The 23,549-nt window shown below is 47.2% G+C and overlaps 1 protein-coding gene across 1 annotated transcript in view; it reads right to left on the reverse strand.

Annotated features, from left to right (window-relative positions):
- Positions 1-23,549, reverse strand: part of LOC132382949 (SH3 domain-binding protein 1-like) — an 80,959-nt gene that overhangs the window by 12,066 nt on the left and 45,344 nt on the right. The window contains exons 9-16 of the mRNA XM_059953558.1: positions 22,957-23,047; positions 22,086-22,213; positions 19,242-19,353; positions 15,484-15,565; positions 11,682-11,762; positions 8,228-8,341; positions 6,368-6,465; positions 1,237-1,378 (exon numbers count right to left, since the gene is read on the reverse strand). Of these exons, the coding sequence (XP_059809541.1) occupies positions 1,237-1,378; positions 6,368-6,465; positions 8,228-8,341; positions 11,682-11,762; positions 15,484-15,565; positions 19,242-19,353; positions 22,086-22,213; positions 22,957-23,047 (848 nt within the window). The remainder of the gene's footprint in view (positions 1-1,236; positions 1,379-6,367; positions 6,466-8,227; positions 8,342-11,681; positions 11,763-15,483; positions 15,566-19,241; positions 19,354-22,085; positions 22,214-22,956; positions 23,048-23,549) is intronic.

The following is a 23,549-nucleotide window of genomic DNA, read 5'->3' on the forward strand; positions in this document are numbered from 1 at the left end:
AAGTGGAGGGGCTACAGCAGCAGAAGACCATGAATGTATTGCTGTAGCTCTGGGTTTTTAATGGATGGAGATGCTAGCGGTAATGCCCAACCATCCTCCTTTCGCAGCTGACCTTGGGACAGTCCATGGTGGAGTTCCAAAGATAAATGTTTAGGGTCAGTGAGCTGTGGGCATGCTCTGCTAACCCTGGAAGAGTGGTGACTCTTCCCAGATCAATTCTCGCTGATTTGATTTGATACAAATGATGCATTTCGCTGCAAGTCTCGACGTATTGGCAAAGCCAATCTTTAAATAAATAAGGCAAAGACAGAGCAAATTAATGAGGTATATCATGGGTTCAAAGCCTGCTCAGAAATCTGATCATGGAGGGGAAGAAGCTGTTCCTTAAACATTGAGTGTGGATCTTCAGGCTCCTGTACCTCCTCCTTGACGGTAGTAATGAGAAGAGGGTGTGCCCCAGATGGTGAGGGCCCTTCGTAATTGCTGCAGCCTTCTTAATGTATCGTCTTTTGTGGACTGGTTTGATCTGTTGAATTTGCAAGTTTGGGACCCAGGCCACTGAAGAAAGGGGAACAATTAATACTCCAGGTGGTCACTTTATTAGGTATCTCCCATAATTAATAAAGTGGCCACTGAGTGTATGTTTGTGGTTTTCTGCTGCTGTAGCCCATTCACTTTAAGGTCCAGCATGTTGTTATTTCAGAGATGCTCTTCTGCACACCACTGTTGTAATGCGTGGTTATTTGAGTTCCTGTCACCTTCCTGTCAGCTTGAACCAGTCTGGCCATTCCCCTCTGACCTCCCTCATTAACAAGGTGTTTCCGAGCACTGGATCTTTTTTGTTTCTTGCATCATTCTCTGTAAACCCTAGAGATTTGTGTGTGAACATCTGAGGCGATCAGCAGTTTCTGAGATACTCAAACCACCCCATCTGGCACCAACTATCATCCCACGATCAGAGTCACTTAGACCACATTTCTTCCCCATTCTGATGTTTGGCCTGAACAACAACTGAACCTCTTGACCATGTCTGCATGCTTTTATGCATTGAGTTGCTGCCACACGATTGGTTAATTAGATATTTGCATTAACAAACAGGTGTACTTAATAAAGTGGCCACTGAGCGTATAGGAACACACATCATTTTGTGTGTGTTGCTCTGGATTTCCAGCATCTGCAGAATCTCCTGTGCTTAGGAACACACGAGTTAAATTGATCGATAAACACGGAACCTACTCTTCCTTCTGCACTGCGAACTCCTTGACCGGTGGGGCTGCAGTCTGTGTCGGCTCCATCGGGACAGTCTCTTTCTTTGGAGCTGTGTAACTCGAATACAGGGAACTTGGGCCGAACATTCCCGACACACTGAAATCCAAATCTGCAAAAACAAAAGCACTCTGTGGACCCTGATCGGTCAGTAGGTTAAATGGGTACAGCTGGATAGCGTAGGCTTGTTGGCATGGAAGGGACTTTTACCAGGAAAGGTTGGGGGGGGGGGAGGGGAAGGATGGAGGGGGGGGGGGGGGAGTTCTTCATAGTTCCTAACTTGTTGAAGTGATGAAATCATTCCTTTTTCACTTCCGGCCGTTCTCTGAATGCTCGAACCCACAGTGAGCAAAACAGTTCTGAATTGCCTTACTGCTTATTCCCCACCAACTATCAGTGACAAAAATCACTGCTTTTTGAATACGAGCACACACAACTGGTGCTATTTAAAAACTGTTCAGTCTGAGCACATTGCAGGGTCTGACGGCCACACACGTGCATGTGACTGATGATGGTTAGAAATTGTTTGGCAGCAGTCTCCTGCCCCAGTTAAGTGGAATATTGTCTAAATAAACAACGTTTAGAGGAAATCACTATTTTCTTGATTAGTTTTTCTCCTTTAAGGCGTGTCCCGAATAAACGGCTGCTCTGATTAACTGGTGGCCTAGTTAACTGGATCAAACGTTCCTCATATGATAACCCTTTCATTCACTACTTTCATTGATTCTATTGTGTTTACTGTGAATGCCTGCAAGAAAATTAATCTGAGGGCTGTATACATTTACTTTTATAATAAATTTACTTGAACTTTGAGACTGAGAATCTCCCATTAACACTGCTGTTGTGGTGAGCTGACAGATGATGGCGCTGTGGGACAGAATTGCCTCTCAATCCACTCTGACTGAGATTCTCAGGATCTCTCACCTTTCCACTGTGCTGTCTGTGCAAAGGGTTGTTTGTGCCTTTTAAAGTCACAGCATGGGTTAGATACAGAGTAGAGCTTCCTCTAACCTGTCCTGTCCTGTCAAACATACCCGAAACTGGGGCATGCTGGTTACCGATACCAAAGCAGGGACCTTGCAGATTTTATACAGAGTAAATCTGCCTCTACACTATCCCGTAAACACAGCCAGGGATCGGACAACATGGGTTAGGCACAGAGTAAAGCTCCCTCAAAGCTCACAAGGTTTGAAGTACAAAGTATGTATACCATAAGACAGAATCAGAGTTAGGCTATTCAGTTTATTGAGTCGGCACTGGCATTCAGTCATGGCTGATTTACCATCTCTCTCAACCCCATTCTCCTGCCTTCTCCCTGTAACCTCTGACACCCTTACTAAAGGCCAATTTATACCTCTGTGTCAAATCTACGCCGTAGGTACAGTGCAGGCGCGTACCCTACGCCGTAGCCTGATGTGCACCTCCTCAAAAATGTAACTACGCGGCGCAGCGACGCAGACAGCAACAACTGTGATTGGTCCGCTTGGTGGCATCGCATTTCCTCCTACACATTTCTGGTTGCTTCTGAACGATGAACCAAATTGTCAAATCTACCTGCCACCATCCAAAAATATTTGTCGTGCACTTCCTCGTCCTTGTCAGTGGCCGGACAAGCACAGAAAATTCGCCCTCCTTCTGCCTCAATCTGTTCAATGGTTGGACACACCATCTCCTCCGATGGCTTCTCTCTTTTCTGCCTTGCAGTAATTTCAATAAAAGTAACACTTGTTCATCATTTATCTGCTCCAACTCCGACATGATGCGCTCAGTTTCAGTCACCATTGTTTGAAGTACACGAAGAAACTCAACACAGTGGCACAGAAACCCCACCGCCAACCAGCGCTTTGATGGTGAATTGCAGAGCGATGCAGACACACTAACGCACAAGTACAAATGCTCACAATGGCGTAGAGCCTACACAGAAGTGTAAATCAACCTTAAACAAGAACCTATCATCCTCTGCTTTAAACACACCCAATGACGAGGCCTCCACAGCCGTCTGTGGCAATGAATTCCTCAGATTCACCACCCTCTGGCTCAAGAAATTCCTTAGGGACGTCCTTCTATTCTTCACAGAACCGTGAGATTCATCTCCTTGCAGGCATTCACAAAAGAAGGCAACACAACAGAACCCACTAAAAAAAACCCCACTACAAACTCCATCAAACACCCGATGTGCAAAGAAAAAATAAGAACAAGTTGTGTGAGCAATAAAAAAGAGTAAACAAGCTACACAGAACATGAACTGTAGAGTCCCCGAAAGCGAGTCCACAGCCGTGGAGACAGAGTGGTGTTGTAGCCGATCCAGGAGCCCGATGGCTGCAGGCCACAGGTACACAACTGATCAGCACTGCAGACCTCTGCATTATTCTTTTTAATATCACCAGGCAAGGACAACACAGTTTAGATACAGAGAAAATCTCACTCTAGACTAGACTGTCCCAATATACTCTCCCAGGACAGGGACAGCACAGGCCAGTGAGAGGTGGGCCAGTGTCACGTTAGGTGACAGGACTGTGTATGGATGGGCCGGTCTCTACCCACCGACCCGTGCCCTAATTGTAGACATTTCTCCAACCGGTCCCTGGGGGAACCTGAGGAAGAGGATGATACCAAGCTCTGACTGGGTTGGTTGATGTCTTTAACTTGCCTTTTCTCAGATTATGACAGCAACATGAAATTCCGCTTGTCCCTCCCAAAATGATATTCGAAGAGCCTGTCGGTGGAGTGATGGCCTCCTCTCCATGGGCTCTCTCTTCACCTCCCGCTACCTCAGTGAGGCAGCCAGCAGTCAAAAACTCCACCCTCCCCAGATATTCTCTCATCTCCCATCGGGCACAAGCGTCTGAAAGCGTGTACACCAGGCTCCTACCCCACTATCAGACTATTAAATGGTTCCCTTGTACAGTAAAATGGTCGCTTGACTACCTTGCTATGACCTTGCACTTTGTTTCCCTGTTCTGCACTTTCTGTGTAGCTGTTACACTTTATTCTGCATTGTTATTGTTTCACCTCGTTCTACCCCACTGTACTGTGTAATGATCTGATCTGTATGAACTTTTCACTGTAGCTCAGCACATGTGAGAATAATAAACCAAATCCAATGATGGCATGGGCCAGCTCTGAAGGGTGGGATGCTGAATCTCCCACTGCCCCATCGACAACCCAACACCTTCCCACCTCAATGTTTTGCCCCATTCAAAAATCACTCCATTTCCCACCAAAATGGATTAATTTTAAACGTCAGTCAAATATCAACCTACCCACCGTTTTCAATGTTCATACCACACTTGAATTTGTTTTAAACCCTCCCCCCCCCATGGTTTCTCTGCTAGTGCCCAAGACAATAATTCTATACGGTACAGTGCAAAAGTCTCAGACACATATGTATACCTGGGGTGCCTTGTTGAAGAAAGGGAAGGGGAGTAGCACCAGAGGGAGGTGATGGGCAGGTATGGGGATAAGGTGAGAAGGGGAAACGGGGATGGGAATGGTGGGGGGAGCGGGGCATTCACCAAATGTCTGAGAAATCAATGCTCATGCCGTCGGGTTGGAGGCTACCCAGACAGAATACAAGACGTTGCTCCTCCAACCTGAGTGCGGCCTCATTGCCACAGTAGAGGCTGTCTATTAAAATTGTATTATTGGGGGCGGGGCAGCATAGTGGCTTGCCGAACACTTTACAGTACCAGTGACCTCGGTTCAATTCCTGCTGCTGCCTGCAGCACGTGGGTTTCCTCCGGGTGCTCCGGTTTCCTCCCACAGTCCAAAGGCGTACTGGTTAGTAGGTTAATTGGTCATTGTAAATTGTCCCATGATTAGGCTGGGATTAATTGTGTGTGTAGGGTTCTCAGATTATTAACTGTAATGTTAACCATATAATAATTACAGCATGGAAACAGGCCATCCCGGCCCTTCTAGTCCGTGCCGACGCCTACTCTCACCTAGTCCCACTGGCCCGCACTCAGCCCATAACCCTCCATTCCTTTCCTGGCCATATACCTATCCAATTTTACTTTAAATGACAATACCGCACCTGCTTCTACCACTTTTACTGGAAGCTCATTCCACACAGCTACCACTCTCTGAGTAAAGAAATTCCCCCTCGTGTTACCCCTAAACTTTTGCCCCCTAACTCTCAACTCATGTCCTCTTGTTTGAATCTCCCCAACTCTCAATGGAAAAAGCCTATCCACATCAACTCTATCTATCCCCCACATTATTTTAAATACCTCTATCAAGTCCCCCCTCAAACCTTCTACGCTCCAATGAAGAAAGACCTAACTTGTTCAACCTTTCTCTGTAACTTAGGTGTTGATATCCAGGTAACATTCTAGTAAGTCTTCTCTGTACTCTCTCTATTTTGTTGATAACTTTCCTATAATTCGGTGACCAGAACTGTACAGGATTGTACACAAACTGTACACAACTGTTAACTGTTAATACAAAATGGCTTCTCTGTAGCGTTATAATGAAAAGGCTTCTTTGTGGGTAACTGATGAGGTAATGCTCTGTTTAGTTGGAATGTTTGGGTTATAATTATTGATAACAGAGGAACAAACCAGTGGAAGCGAAGTTGTTCTATCTGTATGCGTGGGAACCTGGAGTCAGTGCGCAGGATTTTTTGGGAGGAGAACCGAAGAGGAAGGACGTGCTTTGGTCGACCACCAAGGTTGGTCCCAGGCGGCAGGTCGAGGAGGTTGGAGGAGACCGGATAGTGAACCGATGGCTTCGCTAATTGAGCTCCAACGGTTGTGCATGGATTGATTGAACTCTGATAAGTTCTGGAGCCTTTTCTCCTTTTCTTTTTATATTGTGTCACTATTAATTACTTAGTTCCAGTAAGATTTATAAAGCGTACTCTGTAAACGTACATGGTGTGCGGTCTGATATTATGTGTGCGAGTTTGTACCAGTGTGCATTACACAGCATCCGTACAAACGGGAGACGCGGTTTGGCGGGTGGACGGATTCTCCCCTGGACATACACAAGCTGATAGCCCTGGGTGTTACATGAGGTTTACTGGATGCTGTGGCCTGAAGGGCTGAAATGGCCTATTCTGCGCTGTACCTCAAATAAATAAATGGAAACAGGACTGTACCTTCAGGGAAGATGCTGTCTGCGTTCTGTATGATGGGCTCAATGACGGACACTACCTGGACCGAAGATGCTGATGCCATATCCATCATCGACACCTTCCTGGGAAATGAGAAAACACAAGCGTCAGATCCTCAGTACTAATCGACCAACTTCGAAACCCCGGCCTCTGTACCTCCCCCTGCAAACGGATCCTTGAAAGAGGGGCTGTGGAGAGCATCCGGTTGGTAGGTTAATTGGTCATTGTAATGGTTAGGCTAGGGTAAAGTTAGGGGATTGCTGTGTGGTGTGGCTGTATCTTAAAAAGCAAAATAATTTAAAAAATAATGAAGTGCTACACAATACAGTAGTATAGTGAACATAAAGGGAGCAGGAAAGACACAAGCTATCTGGAAAATTGACCCAGGTACCTGAGCCTTGGTATCTGGACCCCAATCCACAATCTGTACCCTGGCTGCAGCTATTCCGCCCAACTGCACTTCCACCCCAGGCTCATTCTGGACCAATGAATGAGTCAGATACTGGACTGTCAGGATTTCTGATCAACCACATGCCATATTATTGTGTTACGCCAGTTTCCATGGGATCTTTCTACTCTCAGGACAAAGTGATACGGAACAACTTACTGATCTAAGGAAACAGGAGACAATAGGCATCCCTCTGTCATTGAGAGCTTGCTGTGACTGAAGTCAAAGTGGAGTTTATTGTCATATATGTGTGTGCACAGATGTAATGAGAAACTTACTTATAGAAGTATCACAGGCAAATAGCGTCAGATATGCAACATTTACAAGAAAAATATAAATTAAAGATAAACTACAAAATGTTTAACTCTTCCATGGACAGTCCCAAGCCCGGCTGTGAAAGGAGGAGGGTTGGGCATGGGGCTAGCAACCCCATCATGCAAAAACCCAGAGCTACAGAAACACCAAGCAACACAGACAAAATGCCAGAGGAACTCGGCAGACCAGGGAGCATCTATGGAAAAAAGTACAGTCAATATTTCTGGCTGAAAAACCCTTCAGCAGGACTGGTTGTAGTTGCTTCCATAGATGCTGCCTGCCGAGTTCCTCCAGCATTCTGTGTGTGTTGCTCGGATTTCTAGCATCTGCAGATCTTCTTGTGTTTGTGCTACAGAAACACCAACAGGGAGTTCCAAAGACATCATTCCTGGAAGAGGAAGGAACTTTGCCTAAAAGACGTAGGAGGTTGTGCGGTGAAAGAAGCCACAGGGCTGATCAACCTTTGGCCTAGGGCAGAGGATTCTCGGTGGTCTATACCACCGGAGGTGTGGTGGGCTTAAGGAAGAAGCAGATATGAAATTTTGACAAGAAGCAACCCATTTCCCTCAAAAAAGAAGCCAAGTACGTGGTAGTGCAAAGTGATCATAGTTTTGCTATACTGATCAGGGTTGCGCAGGTAGGTTCAAGAACAGAACGGATGAAGGCCGGTAGCTGTTCTTGAACCTGGTGGTGTGTGGGACTTTATGCTCTGTACCTCCTGCCCAGTGTTAGCTGTGAGAAGATGGAGCAGCTTAGGTGATGGGTATCTTTGATGATGCCTTCTTGAGGCAGTACCTGACAGTAGGGAACAATGTGTCTGTGTTGTATTATAATAAATGCAAGCTACACTTTGTAGTAAGTTCAAAGTATATGCATATATTACCATATATTACCTCATAAAATATTCCTTTTCCTTGCAGGCATTTAGAGGAAAAAAGAAATACAATAGAATTTTACAAAAAAGATTCAGATACCGACAAACAACCAATGAGGAAGAAGATGAATAGTGCAAAACCACAATACTGAGAACACAAGTTGTAAAGAGTCCTTGAAAGTGACCTCTTACCTGACCTTTAACCTACCCTTCATTCCTGGGCCAAAGAAGATTTGGCCCTAGCACAATGGCGATGTTGCTGGGCGTCATTTTGTTCACTTCCCGGTATTCCGCTAACTTCGCCAAAAATTTAATGAGATACCTGGTTTTCAAAACAAAATAAAGATCTATTTTCTCTTGAGGTAGATAGTCAGCCAACTGGGATCACCTTTGGTGGTGAGCTATTTAACTGTGTGAGGCATCACAATACAATTCAGGCTACTCTGTACAAAAGTGGGTGAGTTTGGTTAGTGGGTGGATTACAGAATTGGGACCTTCTTGTGTCCCATTTGTAGTGAATTCTATTAGTGGGGGTAAGAGCGATTCCCAAACCATACCCTCACAGAGATGGCAAACCTATGACACACTTGCCCAAAATGGCACATGCAAACTTTTTGTTAGCATGTGGCACAATGAGAATAAAGGTCTACTGCCACAGTGATGCCAAACTCACAATGAAGCAACACCTCATATTCGGTTTGGGTAGCCTCCAACCTGATGGCATGAACATTGATTTCTCTAACTTCTGGTAACTTCTGCTAACTTCCCTTTCTCTCTTTTCCCATTCTCATTCTGGCTCCCCTCTTACCTTTCTTTCCTCCTCACCTCCCTCTGGTGCCCCTCCTCCTTCCCTTTCTCCCATGGTCCACTCTCCTCTCCTAGCAGATTCCTTCCCCTTCGGCCCTTTACCTGTTCTACCTATCACACCCCACCCAGTTCCTACTTCATCCACCTTCTCCCTCACCTGGCCTCACCTATCACCTGCCAGCTTGTACTCTTTTCCCCCCCTCTGCCTTCTTATTCTGGCTTCTCCCTTCCTTCCTTTCCAGTCTTGATTTGTTTATTGAGATCCAGTGCCTTTCCTGTCCTTCGAGCAATGCCACCCAGCAATCTCCCAATTTAATCCTAGCCTAACCACAGGACAACGACCAATTAACCTATCAACCGGTAGGTCTTTGAACTGTGGGAGCAAAACCAGAGGACCCGAAGGAAACCCACGTGGTCATGGGGAGAATGTACAAACTCCTTACGGGCAGTGGCGGGAATCGAACCTGGGTCACCTGTACTGTAAAGCATTGTGCTAGCTGGCCTGATGAAGGGTCTCAGCCTGAAACATTGACTCTTTATTCCCCACCATGGATGCTACCTGACCAGCTGAATCTCTCCAACATTTTGTGTGTGTTCCTCAAGATTTCCAGCATCTTGTGTTGACAAGAGTAAAGTGTGTTTATCTTCCTTCTCGTGATCTTTTATGAATTTGCACTGATGCTTACAATTCCAAGTTCATATTTCTTATGGTATATTTGAGGTACAACAGCAATTTTACATGTAAACTGGGCTGCAGGGTGGAGATACGTCTCTACCAAAGGAGGTGTAAGGTGCTCCTTCCCTCCACTTGCCTGCAGGTCACCCTTGGGCAAGGTGTAGCCCCTGCTTAGCCCCCTCAATCAGGGTCATGTGAAGCCATGGGAGCAAGTGGGGGACAGTCATATGAGCAGCCGGTGCACATCACAAGTCCTGGTTATGTGACCACTGACACCAGCCAGATAATCTCTGAAGAGTATTGATAACGGCTGGGGACACCCGTCTTGTGAAGACACTGCCCAGAAGGTGGCGATGGCAAATCGCTTCTGTAGAAAAACCTGCCCAGAACGTTCCTGGTCACATAGACCGTGATCGCCCACATGATGACTAAAACAATAGAGACACAGGCTCATGGAATACTACAAGCACAAAAACAGGCCCTTCAGCCCATCTAGTCAATGCTGAACTATTATTCTGCCTAGTATCATCGAACTGCACCTGGATTGCTATTTAAAAATTATACACACAAAATGCTGCAGGAACGCAGGAAGCCAGGCAGCCAATATGTAAAAGAGTAAATATTTCTGGGTGAGACCCTTTCTTGGTCCTGAACAAGGATCTTGGCCAGAAACATCGACTGTTTGCTCTTTTCCATAGATGTTGCCAGGCCTGCTTCGTGTGTTGCTTTGGGATTTCCAGCATCTGCAGATCTCGTGTTTGGGATTTAAAAATTATGGAATTTTTCCATTGTCCTTTTACAAGATTAATATTAATAACCTTAAACATGCTTGATTTTATTTCAATCGGTCTCTGTTATAGTTTCATTCATATTAAACAATGAATATATGTACATAAGACCCAGGATTCATTATTTTTCCCTAAAGGGTTCGTAATTATAATTATTTATTCACTAATCAATGATAATCTCTTTGGAAAACCACCATGTCATACAAGAGGATCTGTTGATCACCGACAATATGGGCACATGATCTCACCAAGGTTTGCCACCCCTCCTCTGCCCTCCCCATTACGGGGGGCTCTGTCTAACAGAAGGGCGGAGGCACGGAGGCACAGCTGGTAGAGCCTGCCTCAGTGCGCCTGAGAACAGAGTTCAGTCCCGACCTTTGGCGCTGTCTGTGCGGAGTTTGCACACTCTCTCTGTGATAACACAGATTGGCCTCCGCTCCGGGTGCCGTGATCCGCTCCTGAAAGGCATGCAGGACAGTCGAAGGATCCAGTTCAAGGTTCATTTATTGTCAAAGTATGCATGCAGTATACAACTCTGAGATTCACCTACTCCAGGGAGCCACGAAACAAGGACAGTCACGGAAGCCATACAAAGAAAAACATAACCCCCCCCCGCCCACGAAAAACAAATCGTGCAGACAACAAGAACTCTAACCCCTACCTGCGCAAACACAAATCGTGCAGGCAGCAACAAAAACATCACACCCCCAAGTCCCGTTGGCCGCTGTAAAGCACCCTGAACGTAGGTGAGTGGTGGAATCCAGTGGGTGCTGATGAGAACGTGGGGAGAACTTAAAAGATAAATACAAAAGAGATTCTGCAGATGCTGGAAGCCCAGATGAACACACGTAAAATCCTGGAGGAACTCAGCAGGTCAAGCAGCGTCTATGGAGAGGAATCAAGATTTGATGTTTTGGGCAGAGACCCTTCATCAGGACATGAAAGGAAAGGGGAAGACCGCAGAATAAGAACGTGGAGAGGGTGGAGAATTACGAACTAGAAGGTGATAGGTGAAGCCAGGTGGACGGGGGAGAGATGATGAAGGAAGAATTGAAAGAGGACAGGATGATGTAGGCTAAGTATAATTAAGTCAGAATGGACATTGGGCCGAAGGACCTTTTCCTGTCCTGTTGCTCCTGGTCTACATCAGGAATTTCTGCCTATCCAGCACATGCACATCGCCCTCTCTGTCTCACCACATTAAGACAATCCATTAAACCCACTGAGCCGCTGCTCATTTGCCCAGTATCGAGCTTGATACCTGCTCATTATTTACACTTTATAAATGCAAGCTAGCACTGCACCCCAGCTCAGTTCTTGGCCAGGGGCGGGGCACCAGCGTACAAAACTGAGTAACCGTCGACCCGCACCATGCTCCCGGGTGGCCTTACCGCAAGTTCTTGTAGAATTCTGCAGGCATCTTGGCACACACGTCTTTCAGCCGTTCTATCTGCTTAGGAAGATCTTTCTCACTGCGCAGGGTAAAGTAGACAACATGAGTTTTGAAAGCAGTCTCTCCCGGCACTCGCTATTTTATGCCCATGCCTTTGAATCCATTCTGTCTGATTTTTGATCCGGCCACTAATTGGACCATTTCCCCTAATGCCCACTTTATAAGGCACCTCCTTTTCCAATCAAGCGGCCACTGAGGGTATATTTGTGGTTTTCTGCCACTGTAGCCCATCCACTTCAAGGTTCCATGTGTTGAGCATTCAGAGATACTCCTCCACACACCACTGGTGTAACGTCTGGTTATTTGAGTTACTGTCACCTTCCTGTCATCTGTCTGGCCATTCCCCTCTGACCTCTCTCATTAACGAGGTGTTCCAGCCACAGAACTGCAGCTCACTGGATGTTTTTTGTTTCTCACACCACTGTCTGTAAACTCTAGAGACGGAGAGACAGTTAGGCGTGAAACTCCCAGGAGATCAGCAGTTTCCGAGATACTCAAACCACCCCGTTTGATACAAACAATCACTCCACGGTCAGAGCCACTTAGATCACATTTCTTCCCCATTCTGATGTTTGGTCCGAACAACAACTGAACCTCTTGACCATATCTGCATGCTTCTATGCATTGAGTTGCTGCCATGTGATTGGCTGATTAGATATTTGTATAACCTTATATAATCCGGTCAAATCTCTTTGCAACCGTTGTACTTCAGTGAATCAGCCCAGCTTCTTCACTCTAAATCTGATTGAAAGCTCTCACTGTATCATTAGGGTTTACTTACTGTGGTGACAGAGGCTATTCAGCCCATCAAGTCTACACTCCCAGGCCTACTTCCATCTTCCAGCACTGGGTCTGTAACCCTGTAGGAGGCAACTCTTGTAGATAATAGTCATTGTGCACTACAGCACGGAAACAGGCCCCTCAGCCCATCTAGTCTGCGCCACCCTGCTTCGCCCTGAACCGTCTTCCTGCACCCAGGTAACAGTCCTCCGTGCTTCTCAACCATTGAAACAACTCCCAAACGCTGCGATTGAACCTTTGTCCAACGCTTCCACTGGCAACTTCTACCACATTCACACCACCCTCTGAGGGGCAAAGCTCCCCCCCCCCAGGTTCCCCTTAAATGTGTCACCTTTCATGCTAACCCTATGACCTCCAGTTCTAGTCTCACCCAATGTGAGGGGGAAAAGCCTGCAAACATTCACCCTATCAATATACCCATCATAATTTTGTATATTCCTGACCTGGGGCCCATGGACTGTTTGGTTAAGGGCAGGGGTCCAAGGCATAAGAAAGGTTGGGCACCCCTGATCTCTGAGACCTCCTCCTGTATTGCAATGTATAAAGTCCTAACTTATTCAACTTTTTTCTATAACTCAGGTCCTCAAGTTGCAGTGATTTCCTTTTGGTTTTCTCTGCACTCTTTCACACTTTATCATTTTATTTGTAGTTAGGTGAGCAGGTACTCCAAATTCAGCCATACAATGTCATGCACAACTTCAAAATAGCACCCCAGCTCCTGTGTGCAATGCAATGCGCCCAGACCTCGCTCTACGCCGTTTGAATTGAAGCTGTACCTTATCGAAGCACTGCTCCAACGTGATGAGGGTCTCTGCCTTCACCACCCTTTCAGACACTGAGTTCCAGACATTCTGGGTGAAATATTTCTCCTCATCTCCCCCATAATCCTCCTGACTGTCACCCGGGTTCCATGCATCTGCTTTTCAAACCCTTCTACAGAAAATGGGTTCTTCTCGTTTGTACTAAGCCCCTTGTTATTTTACATGCTTAAGTCTCCACTCGGCCTCCTCAGCTGCAAAGTAAACAATGTTCTAATGCACAGTATCTTCAGAACCTTCCCAGCAATCTTCTTGGCCCTTTGCATTTTCCCAAAGTGCAGCAACCAGAGATGAATACAGTATTCTAAATGTGGCAGACTGCGTGATATTCCTGCCTCATAGGTGAAGTCAATGTGGGTCAGGTGGGCAGACTTATTTACCAATGTGATTCATCTACACAGAACAGTTTACTCCTTAGACAACCAATCAGAGATCAGAATATAAGCCCAGATATCACCCAGTGGCTGTCTTTGGTTGCAGGCCACTGCATTACTCAGAAATAATTCAGAAAATGTGTAGCTCTGGCTGGGTTGAGTTGTTCTCCAATCTTGGCAATTTACTTGTAAATGTTTCATCACCATACGAGGAACTATTGTCAGTGCGCTGTTATTTGTGGTGCATCCATAAGATATAGGAGCAGAAATAGGCTATTTGGCCCATCAAGTCTGCTCCACCATTCCATCGTGGCTGATCCAGTTCTTCCAGTCATCCCCGCTCCCCTGCCTTCTCCCCAGACCCTTTGATGACTGGGCTAATCAAGAGCCTATCTATCTCTGCCTTAAATGTACCCAATGACTTGGCTGCTTGTGGCAACAGATTCCACAGATGTGGGCAATGTGTCCTCTGAATGTTCGCCTTTTATATACTTTCCAACCAGCTGACTGGCCGTCATTTTGGAGACTCAGTTGTGACGCGAGGAGGAATTCTCATCGCTGATTGGTTGTGTGGTGAACTTCGTACGTTGTGGGTGCATTGTGCAAAATGACAGCCCGACTGCTCCAAGAACATAGAATTTCAGTTGTGCATAAGCTAACAGCAACATTGAGGAGAGTACTTTGCAGACTGGAAGAATGAAACAGGCTACTGGATGAGACCAATGCAGCAAATATTACGTCGGCCAAACCGGGAGCAAACTATCCACAGGGATCCATTGACATCAACTGGCCGCAAAGCGGCATGGCCAACCCTCCCTCGTCTCTACCCACGGAGATCAAGAGGGACACAAGTTTGACTGGGCATCAGTGGAAGTTTTGGCACAAGCAAACACGGCGCGCAAGAGAATTCCTGGAAGCGTGGCTTTCCGTGGACAATTCTGTAAACAGACACGTAGACCTTGATCTTATTTATGAGCCAATGTGGGCAGAATTCCAGACCACAGTGCACGAAGTTTGCCACGCCGCCAATCAGCGAGATTTCCTCCCCAAGTCACAACTGAGTTTCCGAAATGACAACCGAACAGCTGATTGAAAATTATATAAAGGTCAAGCATTGGGAGGACGCGCCACAGCCAACAGCGCGCTGACCATGTCTCCCTGCACGGTGATGAAACGCTTGCAAGCAAATCGCCAAGATCGGGGAACAGCTCCATTACCTTCGAAGGGGTTCCAGCTGTGGCACTGGAGGGAAAGGGATTGAAAGTAGCTTTAAAAGGCACACACGCTCCGCAGAACCACAAAATTCTCGCTGGTTTCACTACCATTTAAGGAGACAGCAGTTCACAGAATCTTTACAGGTTTCAAGTGGTTATTATGCAGCCACCTCCAACATCAGCAAAAGCCTACGCACCATAGAGGACACCCTCAAGAAGGCTGCGTCCATCATTAAGGACCCTCAACATCCAGGACTTGCCCCCTTAGCGTTTCATCACCATCAGGGAGGAGGCACAGGAGCCTGAAGACACACACTCAACGATTCAAGAACAGTTCCTTTCCCTCTGCCATCAGATTTCTGAGCGGACATTGAACCCGTGAGCACGACCTCACTGTTCCTCCTTCGCATTACGCATTCAGTGCTACTGTAACTCGCAGCGTCTCGCCCTGCCCGCACCGTACCGTACCGTACCGCTGCCTCAAAGCGACACACCCCGCGGCTGATTTCAGTGACGAACGCGGCATCACGTACCTGGCAGCTTGAAACCATTCATCGTACAGATCAAATGTCATGAGTGGCTGAGGTAACTCCCGCAGATAGGACTTCAGCGCACCTGTCCCAGAGAGGAAGATTCATAGAGACACGACAATTGAATTCACCTGCATTCCACGCTTCCTAATTTTAAATCACCAGAATCCTCTCCTTTGACAAATACAAATATCTTAACATCCAATTTTCTCATTATTGATTATTTATTTAGTGTTACAGGACAGGGAAAACCCTTCAGGCCCTTCAAGCTGTGCCGTCCCCGCTACCCTTGACAACCCCGGTTTACCTTAACCTAACCATGGGGCAACTGACCATGACCGATTAACCTACCCGGTACGTCTTTGGACTGTGGGAGGAAACCGGAGCAAACCCTCACATTCCACAGACTCCTTACAGAATGGTGCCAGAATTGATCCCCGAGCCCCAGGAGGCTGGCTAAGCTGATGTAATGATAATTGTTTTCCTTACCTTTCCTTGTGGTCAAACCCATGATCTTGTAGAAGCAAATTGTTTACACTAATCAACTTAAGCTGTATTATTTCCACCACAGCAATGAATGCACCCTTAGGGTCAAAGTTTACATCTCAGCCTGTTGTATGTGACACACCAAGACACGTCCTGCCATCAGATATCTCCAGGGCACTCCCGAGTGGGACGGGTTAGATGTGGAGGGAACGTGTCTCCCTCATCCCCAAGTCAGAAACAGCACAGGACAAAAGACAGAAAATGAAAATAATTTCAAAAAGCTGCAGGTGGAGGGAATCTGAAAATGCTGGACACACTCAGCGGGTCAGGCAGCGTCTGTGGTGAGGAAAAACAAGCAGGGGAAGTATAGAGGAAATTAAACAGAGAGAGTCAGCACAGGTTAGATACAGAGTGAAGCTCCCCCTGCACTGTCCCATCACACACTCCCAGGACAGGGACAGCACGAGTTAGATACAGAGTGAAGCTCCCTCTACACTGTCCCATCACACACTCCCAGGACAGGGACAGCACGAGTTAGATACAGAGTGAAGCTCCCTCTACACTGTCCCATCACACACTCCCAGGACAGGGACAGCACGAGTTAGATACAGAGTGAAGCTCCCTCTACACTGTCCCATCACACACTCCCAGGACAGGGACAGCACGAGTTAGATACAGAGTGAAGCTCCCTCTACACTGTCCCATCACACACTCCCAGGACAGGGACAGCACGAGTTAGATACAGAGTGAAGCTTCCTCTACACTGTCCCATCACACACTCCCAGGACAGGGACAGCACGGGTTAGATACAGAGTGAAGCTCCCTCCACACTGTCCCATCACACACTCCCAGGACAGGGTCAGCACGGGTTAGATACAGAGTGAAGCTCCCTCTACACTGTCCCATCACACACTCCCAGGACAGGGTCAGCACGGGTTAGATACAGAGTGAAGCTCCCTCTGCACTGTCCCATCACACACTCCCAGGACAGGGTCAGCACGGGTTAGATACAGAGTGATACAGAGTGAAGCTCCCTCTGCACTGTCCCATCACACACTCCCAGGACAGGGACAGCACGAGTTAGATACAGAGTGAAGCTCCCTCTACACTGTCCCAACACACACTCCCAGGACAGGGACAGCACGAGTTAGATACAGAGTGAAGCTCCCTCTACACTGTCCCATCACACACTCCCAGGACAGGGACAGCACGAGTTAGATACAGAGTGAAGCTCCCTCTACACTGTCCCATCACACACTCCCAGGACAGCGTCAGCACGGGTTAGATACAGAGTGAAGCTTCCTCTACACTGTCCCATCACACACTCCCGGGACAGGGACAGCACGGGTTAGATACAGAGTGATACAGAGTGAAGCTCCCTCTACACAGTCCCATCACACACTCCCAGGACAGCATCAGCACGGGTTAGATACAGAGTGAAGCTTCCTCTACACTGTCCCATCACACACTCCCAGGACAGGGTCAGCACGGGTTAGATACAGAGTGAAGCTCTACTACGCTGTCCCATGATTGGAAAATTGCAAATGTCACTCCACTTTTCAAGAGAGGAGAGGCAGAAGAAAGGAAACTATTGGCCAGTTAGTCTTACATTAGTGGTAGGGAGATGTTGGAATTGATAATTAAGGATGGGGTTTCAGGGTACTTGGAGGTGCATGATAAAATTGGCCATAGACAGCATGGTTTCCTTAAGGTAAATCTTCTCTGATAAATCTATTGTAATTCCTTAAAGAAATAACATTCATGATAGACAAAGAAGAATCGGTAGACGTTGTGAACTTGGATTTTCAATTGGCCTTTGACAAGATGCCACACACGAGGCTGCTTAATAATGCATGAGCCAATGGTATTACAGGGAAGCTTCTAGTATGGGTAAAGCAGAGGCTGATTGGCTGGAGGCAAAGAGTGGGAGCAAAGGGTGCCTTTTCCGGTTGGCCGCTGATAAATAGTGCTGTTCCACGGGGACCAATTCTTTTTACATTCTATGTCAATGATTTGGGTGATGGAATTGGTGGCTTTGTTGCCAAGTTTGCAGACAATATGAAGATAGGTAGGGGGCAGGTAGTTTTGAGAAAGTAGAGAGGCTACAGAAAGACTTAAACAGATTAGGAGAATGGGCAAAGGAATGACAAATGGAATACAGTGTTGGGGAGTGTATGGTCATGCACTTTTGTAGAAGTGACAGGGTTGCTTTTTTGCTAAATGGAGAGTAAATACAAAAGACTGACGTGCAAAGGGACTTGGGAGTCCCTGCGCAGGATTCCCTAAAGGTTAATTTGCAGATTGAGTCAGTGGTGAGGAAGGCATATGTGATGTTAGCATTCATTTCAAGAGGACTAGAATATAAAAGCAAGGATGTAATGTTGAGACTTTGTAAAGCACTGGTGAACCTCACTTGGAGTATTGTGAGCAGGTTTGGGCCCCTTATCTTAGAAAGGATGTGCTGAAACCGGAGAGGGTTCACAGGAGGTTCATGAAAATGATTCCAGGATTGAATGTCTTGTCATATGAAGAGCGTTTGATGGCTCTGGGCCTGTATTCACTAGAATTCAGAAGAATGAGGGGTGACTTTATTGAAATCTATTGAATGGTGAAAGGCCTTGCTAGAGTGGATGTGGAGAGGGTGTTTCCTATGGTGGCAGAGTCCAAGATCAGAGGACACAGCCTCAGAATAGAGGGGTATACTTTTAGAACGGAGGTGAGGAGGAATTTCTTTAGCCAGAGAGAAGTAAATCTGGAATTCTTTGCCACAGGCAGCTGTGGAGGCCAAGTCTTTATGTATGTTTGAGGCAGAGGATGATAGATTCTTGATTGGTCAGAGCATGAAGGGATACAGGAAAAAGCAGGAGACTGGAGCCAAGAGGGAAAATGGATCAGCCATAATAAAATGGCAGAGCAGAGATGATGGGCCCAATGGCCTAATTCTGCTCCTATATTTTATCATCTAAACACCAATGGACCATCCTGCATGCTTTTGGGTGTGTGAAGAAAGAGGATATTGCAGTCACAGGGACAACCACAGGCTGCACCCGAGGTCAGCATTGAAGCTGGACTGAGGGAGTTGTGGGGCAGCAGCACTACCAGCTGCACCATTGCTCCGCCAGGCTTGCTGTGAGCGGCAACAGTGTATGCCGGTGAGGGGCAAAAGGGTAATCTCTACACACCATCCCATCAAAAGTCTCCGACCAGTTACAGCAAGGCTACTGTAAGGTGCGTGCAAAAGAACCCCACGAAATCTGTGCCGGAAAAATTCTTACCCGCTACAGCGTGTGGGTCTGAATTAAACTCCTGTGGGTCGAAGGAGCCACTGTCCAGCGCAGATTTTAAACGCTTCAGAACAGAAGCTGCAGCTGCCAGTCGGAACAGGCCCTGCAGGAATTGAAAGAGCATTATGGCTTAATAATTCAGACTGGATCACTCATAAACAAAGATTAAAAAAATTATCTGCATGTATCACATTAGATAAAACAAGCAAAACTGCATGTTGGTGTGTTATCAGTGGTCTTAATCTCTTGCATGGTCTGTGCCTTCCCTTTTGGTGTCATACCTCAAACTGGCCACCAGAGGGAGACAGAGATTAGAAGGCCGACCCCTTCCCATTAGGCTAATTATTAGTTCATTGTAATTACCTGTACTTTGTTTGCAGCCAAAAATAAACTGCTTATCTTTGCTGTTCACTCTTGGAGTTATATTTTGTAAGTGAAGTTTGTAGGAATCTTGAGTTTCTGGAACTATAGTTAATGTTCTTTTTCGGATTTTGACTTCGCCTGTGAGTTTTTTTAAGACACCCTGCTTATACCTTGCCTGTTAAGGAATCCACTAAAGCCTCGTTGGATTCCTTCCTCTCATTTTGTGTGACTTTTCCCTGCAATTCGGTTCACCATCATTCAGTGTGAGGGAAGTTCAACTGAAGGTCAGCTGTGCCATCGCTTCATGATAACTATATGATATGAACTTCACATTTACTCACAGACTCAACTAGCGTCACAACCACGGGCTCTGCTATGGGAGGTCTGTGTTCCCTTGTGGGCAGGCTGCGCAACAGTTCTGGCAATTCTGCTCGTGAGTAACCAAGTTTGAGCGAATCATTGTTCTATTATGGTGGTATTTAACTCCCCTTTTTCTGCGCTCCAGTCTTGTTGACACTTGACCAAAAGCGCAGCGACATTTACGCTCCCTGCTTACCCTCTCCGGGAAAGCGGACTACCATTTTGACTGACACTGTGAAGGAGTTGTTTTCGTTTAGCATTTGGTTATTCCTTACAGCTGCAGTGTTGGTGTTAACTTCCAGTTTGAGAGTTTTAGTTAACTGTCCCGTAGGCTGAGTGTTTATTGCATTCCTTTCAATTCTGCAACAAATCTCGTTAAAGTCAGTGAACTGTCGACCCACTTCGTTGTCTCCCTCTGCACTTTTGCCATAACTGAACGTTTTGACAACTCGATCTTTTTTTGCATTTTCCTCAGAACTCACTATTTAATCTATAGGTTAGCTTTATTTGTCATATATACATCGAAACTTAGAGTGAAATGCATCATATTAAATCAGCAAGCTACGTACTAGGGTGTTGCCATGTTTCCAGCACATTAAATAGAACAGTATGCATGATCCTGACTTGGAAGTAAATTACTATTCCTATACCTTTGTTAGGTTGCAGAAACAGGTCATTTAGCCCATCTGGTCTGTGCCGAACCATTTAAACAGCCTACTCCCATCAATCTGTACGGGGACCATAACCCTCTATACCCCTACCATCTGTGTACCCACCACTTGCGCTGGCAGCTCATTCCACACTCTCACCACCCTCTGAGTGAAGAGGTTTCCCTTAATCTTCCCCTTAAACTTCTCATCTTTCACTCCGAACCCGTGACCTCTGGTTCTAGTCCCACCCAACCTCGGTAGAAAAAGCTTGCTTGCATTTACCCTATCTATACCCCTCATAATTTTGTTTAACTCTATCAAATCTCCCCTCAATCTCCTACGTTTCAAGGAATAAAGTCCTAACCTACTCAATCTTTCCTTATATTTCAGGTCTTCCAGACTCGGCAACATCCCTGCAAATTTTCTCTGCACTCTTTCAACCTTATTTACATCTTTCCTGTAGGTGGGTGACCAACACTGCACACAATACTCCAAATTAGGCCTCACCAATGTCTTAAACAACTTCAACATAACATCCCATCTCCTGTGCTCAATACTGTGACTTATGAAGGCCAATATGCCAAAAGCTTTCTTTCCAATCCCATCTACCAAAGACATGTTGATTAAGCATTCTTGTTTCAATAGTTCATGCATTATATGTAAAAATACATGAATCACACATGTCATCACGCTACCATGTGATGGGTGAGCACCTCGCTTAAAGTTAACTCAAAGTTAGACCTACATTTTGGACTCCCGTGTCTTCTTTTGAATTAGTTCAATGCTTTGAAGTCGCAAAGCACAATGTGGGAATACCACACCTCAAAGACAACAAAGGTTCAAAAAGGTGGCTCATCACCAACTTCTTAAAGACAAGTAGGGACGGACAACTAAACATTTGCCCCGTCTGCGAAGCCCACACCCCTTGAATGAATTATTTAAAATAATCACTTCACTTTTACAAAATACTGGAGGAACTCAGCAGGTCAGGCAGCATCTATGGAGAGGAATAAGCAGGCAATATTTCAGGCGGAGATCCTTCATCAGGACTGTGGAGGAAAGGGGGAAGAAGCCAGATTAAGAAGGTTGGGGGGGGGGAGCCAGTACAAGTGATAGGAAAAGCTAGGTGGAAGCTAGTGAGTAACTGGGAGGTGAAAGTTTGAAGAGGAAAAGGGCTGAAGAAGGAGGAATCTGATGGGAGAGGAGAAAGGGAAGGAGGAGGGGACCTGGGGGAGGTGTGGCGAGGAGAAGGGATGAGCGGGGAACCAGAGCGGGGAATGGAAAAAAAACGAGAGGGGAGAAATTACTCGAAGTTAGAGAAATTAATGTTCGTCCGGGAGGCCAGCCGAGTTCCTTCAGCAGATTGTACGCGTCGCTCTGGGTTTCCAGCATCTGCAGAATCTCTTGCTCTCTCCCCTCCCTCCCCATCTCATTCATTTCACTCTCTCACTCCTCAGCCTACCTCTTCTTTCATCCCTTTCTCGAGCAGCATCATGACGCAGGCCTCGATGGGAAGGGCGATGTCCTGCCCTCGGCTCTCCAGGTGCTCTTCCAGCGGACATCCGAAGGCAGGGTTCTTTGGGATGACAGCTTCTCACGGAGAATGGGCAGGGGGTTAAGGACCCGGGGCAGAGGAAGGAACCGTCATTGGCATGTGACTGACGGCCGGGGGCCAATAAACACCCCGTGCCATTCAGCTGTGCGGGCGTGTATGTACGAGAGTGAGTGTGTGTTTGTGTTTGTACGTGAGTGTTCAAGTACGCCTGTGTTTGTGCGTGCGCACGTTTGAAATAATGAAAGCGAAAGCAGAAAGTGGCCTCGTTTGACGGTCAGAGCCGAGTCTGGTACCAGCCCACGCTGGACGGAGCAGCCGAGTCTGGTACCAGCCCGCGCTGGAGGGAGCAGCCGAGTCTGGTACCAGCCCGCGCTGGACGGAGCAGCCGAGTCTGGTACCAGCCCGCGCTGGACGGAGCAGCCGAGTCTGGTACCAGCCCGCGCTGGACGGAGCAGCCGAGTCTGGTACCAGCCCACGCTGGACGGAGCAGCCGAGTCTGGTACCAGCCCGCGCTGGACGGAGCAGCCGAGTCTGGTACCAGCCCGCGCTGGACGGAGCAGCCGAGTCTGGTACCAGCCCGCGCTGGACGGAGCAGCCGAGTCTGGTACCAGCCCGCGCTGGACGGAGCAGCCGAGTCTGGTACCAGCCCGCGCTGGACGGAGCAGCCGAGTCTGGTACCAGCCCACGCTGGACGGAGCAGCCGAGTCTGTACCAGCCCACGCTGGACGGAGCAGCCGAGTCTGGTACCAGCCCGCGCTGGACGGAGCAGAGTACTGACCTGGTGTGTTGGTGCTGGTCTTCAGTGTCGGCAGCAGGGTGTCCAGAGCATTCAGTGACCTCCTGTGGTAATCTGCCTGGGCTTCCATTAGCTTCGAAAGTTGAAGAAAAGGAAGTTACATTAACAGGACCTCGAACAGCGTAGAGATTAGCCCAACGCCATTACCGCGTCCGCGGCCCGAGTTCCGATTCCCACCGCTGTCTGTGAGGAGTTTGCACGTATCCCTGTGACCACATGGGTTTCCTCCAAGCACCCCGGTTTCCTCTCACATTTCCGTTTCAGGCCCAGTAGGCCCGTACAGTCCAGTTACACCCATGTGACCAACTAACCGGTTAACCGGTACGCCTTTAAAATGTGGGTGGAAACCGGAGCACCCGGAGGGAAGCCTCGTGGTCGGGGAGGGGCGTGGGGAACGTCCAATCTCCTTCCAGACAGAGGTGAAATGGAACCCCCATTGCTGACCCCCCAGCACTGAAATAGCATAACCTCACCACTCCATCCCTCCTATCAACCCTGAAGTGATCGTTCATTGATAATTGTGCCGAGTCCCAACCTCTCGAATGAAGGGGTAAAGCCCATCCCAGGGGTGTTTG

Source organism: Hypanus sabinus, chromosome 29 (genome assembly GCF_030144855.1).
Source record: "Hypanus sabinus isolate sHypSab1 chromosome 29, sHypSab1.hap1, whole genome shotgun sequence".
Classification (NCBI taxonomy): domain Eukaryota; kingdom Metazoa; phylum Chordata; class Chondrichthyes; order Myliobatiformes; family Dasyatidae; genus Hypanus; species Hypanus sabinus.